We start from the raw sequence: 9,614 nt of genomic DNA on the forward strand, positions 1-9,614 counted from the left end.
TTTTGCTATTTTGGCTAAACTCTATGATGTAACTGATGTAGCAATGGTAACCATCATTAATACCTTTATGAAACAAGTCCAATGGAATTTGAGAGCACATAAAAATGGAGTAATTATTAATTACTCTCTGTTCTTGAAACTATGATCTTTAAATTTATCTCACTGATCCTCACACGTTGATCAGGCATGTGTTTAAATGAACAGATGGTGACAGTGGTTCTTAAAAAACACTCTGTGGAATGAGGTCTTAGGTTAAATGAGAGACTGTGTACTTCCCTTTTACAGCATTGCTTTAAAAGTCTGTCTAAATAAATGATTTTTACCTGTTGCCTTTTGAAAATTGCATGATTCACAAACTGAGAGATGAAATTAAAATTTCTTATTATATACTATTATGGCAATATATTATTATCCTTACCCTGTTTTAAGAAAAATCTTATGTGCAGAGATCATGACTTACGCAACAGATGAACTAGGAGATGGTTATTGATATTTTAAGAGGATTCTTCATTTTGTGAAAAGAATTTATTGTGGAGTTCCTTTAAATAATAATGGTACTTAATGTTTTCAACTAATATTTACGAAAATTTGATTCCCACACAAGTTTGTTAGGAAAATGTCTACTTCTTGAAATGAGGCATATCCATTGGGAAAAATCTTGATATAGGATCTTATAGAGGTGAACAGGCTGCCTAATCTGCCCTGCTCATTTTATACACGGGAAAACTGAGGCCTGAAGAGGATAAGGCTCAGTGTTATATAGGGAACAAGTGATAAGGCTGATAGCTGAACCAAGGTCCTTAGACTTCAAAGCCAACATCCTTTGTACCATAGTATGTCACTTCTCTCTACCCAAAGGATGAATTCACACATCTTTAAATGAAATGGATCACCATTGTTATGTAGAGTTGTCTATTCTAAAGATTACAGATTTTTATAGGATCCTAGTTTTAGATGCTGTCCATGTACTCTACACACCTTATCATCTGACAGAAGAAACTGAGATTCAATTTCTTTTTCTTCTTTCTAATTTATTTATTTATTTATTGTTAGTTTTCAACATTTATTTCCACAAGATTTTGAGTTCCAAATTTTCTCCCCATCTCTCCCATTCACCCTCTTTAAGACAGCATTACCCCTTCCCCCAAATCTGCCTCCCTTCTATCACACCCCTCCCTTCTCTTTTTCCCATCCCCTCTATTTTCTTGGAGGGCAAGATACATTTCTATACCCCATTGCGTGTATTTCCCAGTTGCATGTAAAAACAATTTTTAACATTTGTTTTTAAAACTTTGAGCTTCAACTTCTCTCCCTTCCTCCCTATGTACCCATCCCCACTAAGAAGCAAGCAATTTGATGCATGTTATACATGTGTAGTTATGCAAAAGACTTCCATAAAAGTCATATTGTAAAAGACTAACTATATTTCCCTCCATCCTATCCTGACCTCCATTTATTCTATTCTCTCTTTTGTCCCTATCCCTTCTCAAAAGTATTTACTTCTACTTATGTCCTCCTCCCATTTGCCTTCCCTTCTATAATCCCCCACCCCTACTTATCTCCTTCACCCCTATTTTCCTGTGGTGTAAGATACACTTTCTTTTTTTTTAACCTTTTTAATAAACACAATGAGGACTTGGCAGAGCTAACACACTAAATCATAGAGAAGTACAATTAAAAAAAAATATATGCACAGCCCAAAAGGTAATTTGAAATTTTCATTTGAAAGGTAAAGCTTAATGCTATTAATTCACAAATATACTAATTTAAATACCCAATCCTAGTTGTTATCTAAAACACACATTGCAAACATACAAATACCTATTCTCTCCACTTGTCAACTCCCATTCATATCAATGGGTATTATGGTTTGGTTTGGGGAGAATAGATTCCCCTTACACTGCAAGTCAGCAGGTGTTTCTTTATAGTTAACTTCAGCAAAATTCATACAACGTAGTATTTAACAATGATCTTCTCTACTTGTTAAGTAACAAGGAAACACCTTCAAAACCGCATTTCATTGAAGTTAGAAAAACTGAACTACACAAATATTGAAAAGTTAAAAATTCCTTAATTTTTTATTCCTGGTACCACCACCACAATTTACAGGGCAATATACTTGATGTAATGAAAAAGAAAAGACAAAGCTACAACAGATAAAAGACCTCAGGAATGTACATCTAATTGACACTACATTGCATTACTCAATAGCTGCACTTTTTGCAAACTGTGGCTATTACAGTCCTGAACAGTCCCGTTTAAGCTGCAGTAACTTTTCTGACTATGGATCATCGTTCCTTCTGTGGCAGATTTTTACAGTTCCTCTAATGCATTTGGGACAACTGTCTCGAAGTAACCTGCAGCTTTCCTGACAACTCCTCGCTCTCTCTCCTGCTAAGAACTGTAGCCCTCTTCTGTTGAGTTTTTAGAACCTTCTGCTACCATATCCACCACTTCTACCACCAGATCCATAACCACCACCATAAGGACTGCCTGAGCTCCTTCCACCAAAACTGCTTCCTTTCATGGGTCCATAATTTGATTGCTGCTGCCCACTATAATTTCCAAAATCATTATAGTTCCCACTGCCACCATAGTTACCACCACCAAAATTTCCTCCTTCATTGTAGCCATCATATCCTCCTCCACCACCACCTTGGTTTCCATATCCAGGTCCACCACCACCATCATAACCCCCTCTACTACTGTAGCCAGGACCACCTCCATAGTTGCCACCATCGCCACCAAATCCATTATATCCACCATCTTCACCTCCATAACTACCTCTGCTGCCACCACCACCACCACCATAACCACCTCTTCCACCAAAGTTCCCTCCATGGCCAAAGTTTCCTTCACCACCTCCAAAGTTTCCTCCTCAACCCATAAAATTGCCTGAGCCACCTCCACGACCTCTTTGTGAGCCAGCAGACTGCATCTCTTGCTTCGAAAGGGCCTTTTGCGCTTCACAGTTATGCCCATCAGTATGATATTTCTGAACAACAATTTTGTTAACTGTATCATGATCATCAAAAGTTACAAAAGCAAATTCTCTCTTCTTTCCACTCTGTCGATCTTCCATAACTTCTATAGTTTCGATCTTGGCATACTTTTCAAAGTAGTCGCTTAAATTGTATTCTTCCATATCTTCTTTAATACCACCAACAAACATTTTCTTCACGGTTAGATATGCACCAGGTTTTACAGAGTCCTCTCTAGAAACAGCTCTCTTTGGTTCCACTACACGCCCATCAACCTTATGTGGCCGAGCACACATTGCTGCATCTACCTCTTCTACATAAGAGTAAGTCACAAAGCCAAAGCCGCTGGAATGTTTTGTGTGGGGATCTCTCATCACCACACAATCTGTGAGAGTGCCCCATTTTTCAAAGTGTTCACTTAAACTATCATCTGTAGTTTCAAAGCTCAAGCCACCAATAAACAGTTTTCTCAACTGCTTTGGTTCCTTTGAATCATGACCCTCCTCCCCCCAGCGACGGTGGCCAGAGTCGGGCTGGGGGTAGCCAGGTGGCTGTTTTAGCTCCATTTTGAGACCAGACTCTAAGCCTCCATCTCGTGTTCAATATGGGACCGAGAGCTAAGATAGATTTTCATAGCAAATTGAGTATGCATGTTATTCCCTCCTTAAGCCAAATGTGATGAGAGTAAGATTCACTTTTTCCCTCTCACCTCCCCTCTCTTTCCTTCTATTGAAAAGGCTTTCTCTAGCCTCTTTTATGTGAGAGATGATTTGCTCCATTCTATTTTTCCCTTTCTCCTCTCTCACCCCTTAATTTTTTTCTTTTAGATATCATCTCTTCCTATTCAACTCACCCTGTGCCCTCTATCTATATGTACATAATCCCTCCAACTATCCTAGTACTGAGAAAAATCTCAAGAATTATATTATCTTTCTGTATAGGAATGCAAACAGTTCAACTTTAGTAAATCCCTTATGATTTCTCTTTCCTGTTTACCTTTTCATGCCTCTCTTGTTTCTTGTGTTTGAAAGTCAAATTTTCTATTCAGCTCTGGTCTTTTCATCAAGAATGCTTGAAAGTCCTCTATTTCACTGAATGATCATTCTTTCCCCTGAAGTATTATACTCAGTTTTGCTGGGTAGGTGATTCTTGGTTTTAATCCTAGTTTCTTTGATTTCTGGAATATCATATTTCAAGCATTGTGATTCCTTAATGTAGAAGCTGCTAGATCTTGTGTTACTCTGATTGTATTTCCACAATACTTGAATTGTTTCCTTCTCGCTGCTTGAAATATTTTCTCCTTGACCTGGGAACTTGAGAATTTGGCTACAATATTCCTAGGAGTTTTCCTTTTTGAATCTCTTTCAGGAGGTGATCAATAGATTCTTTCAATATTTATTTTATCCTCTGGTTCTAGAATATCAAGGCAGTTTTCCTTGATAATTTCTTGAAAGATGATGTCTAGGCTCCTTTTTTTTGATAATGGCTTTCAGGTAGTTCCATAATTTTTAAATTGTCTCTCCTGGATCTATTTTCCAGGTCAGTTGCTTTTCCAATGAGATATTTCATATTGTCTCTTATTTTTTTCATTCTTTTGGCTTTGTTTTATAATTTCTTTATTTTTCATAAAGTCATTAGCTTCCATCTACTTCATGCTAATCTTCAAGGAATTATTTTCTTCAGTGAGCTTTTGGAGCTCCTTTTTCATCTGGACCAGTTCTGCTTTTTAGGGCATTCTTCTCTTCATTGGCTTTCTGGATCTCTTTTGTTATTTGGGTTAGTCTATTTTTTGAAGTGTTATTTTCTTCAGCATTTTTTTGGTCTCCTTTAGCAAGCAGTTAACTTGTTTTTCATAATTTTCTTGCATCACTTTCATTTCTCTTCCCAATTCTTGCTCTACTTCTCTTATTTGATTTTCAAAATCCTTTTGAGCTCTTCCATGGCCTGAGACCAATTCATATTTTTCTTGGAGGCTTTGGATGATGGAGCTTTGACTTTGTTGTCTTCTGTTTGCATGCTTTGGTCTTCCTTGTCACCAAAGTAAGATTCTATAATCTGATTCTTTTTTCGGATTGTACTCATTTCCCTAGTCATTTACTTGACTTTTGAGCTCTTTGTTAAGGGAGATCTCCACTTTCAGTGGGAGTGGGGGATGTACTGTCAGTCTCTCAATTCCCCCCGCCCCAATCTGTGGGCTTAGAGCTCCAGAAACAGTGGTTGCAGCTGCCCCTGCTGCTACTGTTGCTGCTGCGGGTTCCTCCACCCTCTTCCTCCTCTGCCACCCTGGGGCTGGGGCTGAAGCATTCCACTCTCTCACTCTGGTCCCACAGGGTTTTTCCACTGACCTTCTAATTTGTCATTGGCATTTTGGGGTTCAGAAGTCTGGAAACTGCCACAGGTGCAACAGATTCAGTCTCCCCAAGGCCTGCTCAAGTTCTGTCTGTTCCAGCAGGACCCAAGCTGAACTGCACCCTGCCCCCAGTGTGGTGGGATAGACACTTCCTGGAAACCTTACAGACTGTCTTTGGTTGGAGATTTGCTTGACTCCATCATTCTGTGGGTTCTGCAGCTCCAGAATTTGTTTAGAGTCATTTTTTACAGGCTGGGCTTGGGGGCAGCGCTCTAGAAAGTGGGTTCTGTTACTCCCCCATCTTGGCTCCACTCTGAGACTCAATTTCTTTATATCAATACTTTATTGCAGAAAGTATTTGTTTCAGTTTGTAATACTTCTGGAAACAAGGAAGGACTCTACTCTCTGCTTGGTTTAGATTTCCTTTTACCAAAGTGAACCATTGCTTTAATTTTCTATTTTGCTTTTGGGTGTGGAAACAAGCCTGAAATCTGCAGAAACATGGAGAAGAGAGCCCTTTTAAACTAAAATCTTTAGCAATTTCATCACCATCATCATTATTGGGCAATACTTGTGATTTCATTAGGGTGAGGGACTCCTGGGGTAGGACACAGGATCACAAACCTTAAGCTGGAATGGTTTTTGGAAGTCATCGAGGCCGACATCCCTCTGTTATAGAGGAGGAGCTTTTCTTCTTCAAAGTGTCGGCATTTAATGAATTATCACATTAAGAAAAGAAGCAACAAAACCTCTCTCCCTTAAACCTGGAGCACATTATCCTACAAATAGACCTAGGAACAATGAGGAGAGTGGGTGTACACCAAGGTCCCAATCACGGAAGTACATATGCAGCAGACATTTATGGTCATGGTGCTTCAGGACCATGGAGACCCCAATGTCTTGTTTCTTTTGAACAGTGCTCTGGTAACTTTTCCAGGTACAATTTTCCCTACATCTAACTTTGGGCTTAGCTAAAATCCTCAATGTTTAGAAAGAGTAAGCACCTTTCTGTAATGTAGCATGTAGCCTCACACATTGGCTACGTGACCTTGGAGTATAACATTCTCCAATTGGTGTAGACCTTAGGTTTTGCCTTGGAGGCTTGTGTATTCCCCAGCAGGAGATTCTCAGTTCCAGACACCAAATTCTCAGGAACCAATTGAGTTCTGTCTCTTGGCAAACTTATATCCTTGCTGGCACAAGGCTTGGTCTCTTTAGTGAGAAAACTCACCATAATTTACAGAGACTGTAAGGAGGGTGGCTCAATGCAAGGGTGCAAAGTAAATGGTAGTGACACCATTTGAACCACGATCCTCTAAGTTCAGTTCCAACAATCTTTCCAATGTGGCACACTACTTCTCTTGCTTGAAAAGGCAAGCAGTTTAATATGGGTTATACATATACAATTATGCAAAATATATTCCATATTAGTCATGACATTAGTCAAAGGAAACATGGACCAAAAAAATCCCCACAAAAATGGTATGCTTTGATCTACACTCAGACACCATCAGTTTTTTCTCTGGAGATGGATGGCATTTTTTATCATAAGTACTTCAGAACTGTCTTGTATCATTGTACTGCTCAGAATAGCTAAGTCATTCATAGTTGATCATCAAATAGTTTTGCTCTTACTGTATATAATGTCCTCCTGGTTCTGCTCACTTCATTCAGCATCAGTTCAAGTAAATCTTCCCAGGTTTTTCTGAAAGCATTCTGCTCCTCATTTCTTATAGCACAATAGTATTCCATCATAGTCACATACCACAACTTACTTGTTCAACCATCCCCCAACTGATTGGTATCCCCTCTATTTCCAATTCTTTGCCACCACAAAAAGAACTGCTATAAATATTTTTTGTTCATGTTTGTCCTTTTTCTTTTCCTTTGATCTGTTTAAGATGCAGACCTAGTTGTGATATTTCTGGGTCAAAGGGTATATATATGTATGTATACACACACACACACAGTTTTATAGCCCTTTGGGTTAAGTTCCAAATTATTCTCCAGAATTGTAGAATCAGTTCCCAAGTACAGCAACAACATGTTTTTGTTCAGTTGTGGGACCCCACGGCCATAGCATGCCTGTGCTGCCCTAGGGTTTTCTTGGCAAAGATATTTGAGTGGTTTACCATTTTTCTCCAGTGGATTAAGACAAACAGAGGGTAAGTGATTTGGCCCAGGGTCACGTAGCTAATGTGTGAGGCTACATTTGAACCCAATTCTTCCTGACTCCAGAACCAGCACTCTGTTCAATGATATACCTCTAGCATTAGTGTCCCAATTTTTCCACATTCCCTCCAACATTTGTCATTTTGTTTTTCTGTCATATTAGCCAATCTAGTGGATGTGAGGTGGTGCCTCAGAGATTATGCTACTGTTTTCAGTGAGAGAATTTATATCACATATATGTTTAGTTTTCCCCAGCCTGATTCTTACTTGGTCTTGATATTCTTTGTTTTTTTTCCTGCAGTAAATACTTTGATGTTGGATAGGTTTTTTCTTTTAACGTAGGCATTTCATTTTGACAGTAGCTATAGTAAGTGATATATGATTGTTAGAAAAAATTATTGTACCTGAAAAATTATTACTTGTTAAAAGTATTTCAGTATCTTAGCACTACTTTTAGTTAGAGCTTCAGTAGTTTTGCATCATGCCAAGATGTTCATTAGATACATATTAGGTATGCATTAGAAATAAGTTCTTTGAAAGTCTTTTCATTTCACATAGATCCTTTACATTTTTAAAGGATGTCCCTGTAATTTCATGTTAGCTGGATTAGGCAGTGAATGAACTGTTATCAGCAGTCGCCAAAGGTGCACATCTTTCAGTAACTCATTGAAGCGAGATGTTTTTCATATCTATCTAATGGAAATGTAAGACCATTTTACATATTGCTTGTGTTGTAGGTTCTTGCCCATCGTGGTGGTCACTGGACCTTACTTCAGAACGCTTCCCGTATTCTTTGGAACTATGCCTTGGAAGTGCAGATGCTCTTTAAACAGGCACAGGCTCTCTCCAGAACATTTCCCATCAGCAAGGATGCCATTTTGTGCACGTTTGTGTTGCCATTTTATTTGACATCGGAAGCCCTCCTTGACATGCTGCTAGACCTGCAGAATAGCAAATCTCTTAAGGTAAGGTCAATTGGGTAGATAAAGTCTCCTGCATGTTCCACTAGAAACTGCTTATCAGGAAGGAAGATGGTGGGTGGGTCACACAGCAAGGGTGACAGAAACTTAATGCTCAGAGTGATTTATACAGAAATATCAACAAACCAAAATTCATGGGGTTGAGCCAATAATCTAACTTTTGTATAGAGAAGAAAATGTCAAATTCAGCCAGATTCTAGAATTAAATAAAGGTGTGTTCTCATCCTATTTAGTAACCACAGAATTGAATAATGATGAATGAATGGATACCTTTCATCGTACTCATTTGGAGTCCTTTTAAGAATTCACAGCTTGAGAAAATAGAAATTAATTTTTCTTGTGTTTATATTTGGTTTGGTTATACTCCATCTGTTTCTCATAATTATGTTGAACATTACTGAAGTGAATTTAAATTATGTTAGCATTACAACTCAACTGTTAATGCTTTTACAAACAAAGAAATCAATACTGCTCTACTGTCACACCTTTGGTGAGTTCTGATTGAGCTCATTATTCATGCTCCTCCTAGTTGTCTTTGTATCAAAGTGAGTGATGTAGGACTAAAAGTATGAAACTAAGATTTGAGGGGGAAAAAACCTTGGCTCTCACTTGCTGAAGTAAGTCCAAACCTGGAAGAACCAGGTAACTTTTTTATCCAAGCACAGAGTTGGAAAGCATAATAAATTTTGAAAATAAAATGGATTCTGTCTAAACAGTTATGTCTCTTATTTTAGTGATGAGCAGAGGGTGAATAAATGATGAGAGTAGATCCTTGCTTTGCCCCAAACCAATAAGAATTCTGAGAGAAAGGGACCATGTCATCCTAGGCTTCATTAGAGCCAGAAAGGGGAATTCTGGGCATTGGTCAGCCACACGTTAGAGACCTTAGGGGAGAAAATTTCCTAAAGCTCAGAGAAAAGATGATCCTATAACCAGAGACTTTTGATGTTGGAACTGAGGATTGTCCTAATAAGGATGAAGAGGAGAAGGTCTAAAAGAGATATATGTGGGAGGGTATAGGTGCCATGAGATTGAAAGGGGCACACTAGCAAATAAGTAATGCATTTAATTTGAAGCAGGGCATGTAGCAAAGAAAGTACTAAAAAAACCCAAACCAAACCAAACCTATTC

At 38.5% G+C, this 9,614-nt stretch overlaps 2 protein-coding genes across 4 annotated transcripts in view; one reads left to right on the plus strand and one right to left on the minus strand.

The window, feature by feature from the left end:
- CFAP54 (cilia and flagella associated protein 54) overlaps positions 1 to 9,614 on the plus strand; it is a 313,535-nt gene that overhangs the window by 141,143 nt on the left and 162,778 nt on the right. For all 3 annotated transcript variants that reach the window (XM_072655644.1, XM_072655643.1, XM_072655642.1), the window contains exon 36: positions 8,241 to 8,468. In XM_072655644.1, the coding sequence (XP_072511745.1) occupies positions 8,241 to 8,468 (228 nt within the window). The remainder of the gene's footprint in view (positions 1 to 8,240; positions 8,469 to 9,614) is intronic.
- On the minus strand, positions 2,248 to 3,560 carry LOC140534522 (heterogeneous nuclear ribonucleoprotein A3-like). The gene has a single exon (XM_072655641.1). The coding sequence runs from the start codon at positions 3,545 to 3,547 to the stop codon at positions 2,879 to 2,881; it is 669 nt and encodes a 222-aa protein (XP_072511742.1). The 5' UTR covers positions 3,548 to 3,560; the 3' UTR covers positions 2,248 to 2,878.

Source organism: Notamacropus eugenii, chromosome 3, assembly GCF_028372415.1.
Source record: "Notamacropus eugenii isolate mMacEug1 chromosome 3, mMacEug1.pri_v2, whole genome shotgun sequence".
Lineage (NCBI taxonomy): Eukaryota > Metazoa > Chordata > Mammalia > Diprotodontia > Macropodidae > Notamacropus > Notamacropus eugenii.

Bases quoted from the DNA above. Each gene is read 5' to 3' on its own strand.
- LOC140534522 (XM_072655641.1), bottom strand. From the start codon at position 3,547: ATGGAGCTAAAACAGCCACCTGGCTACCCCCAGCCCGACTCTGGCCAC.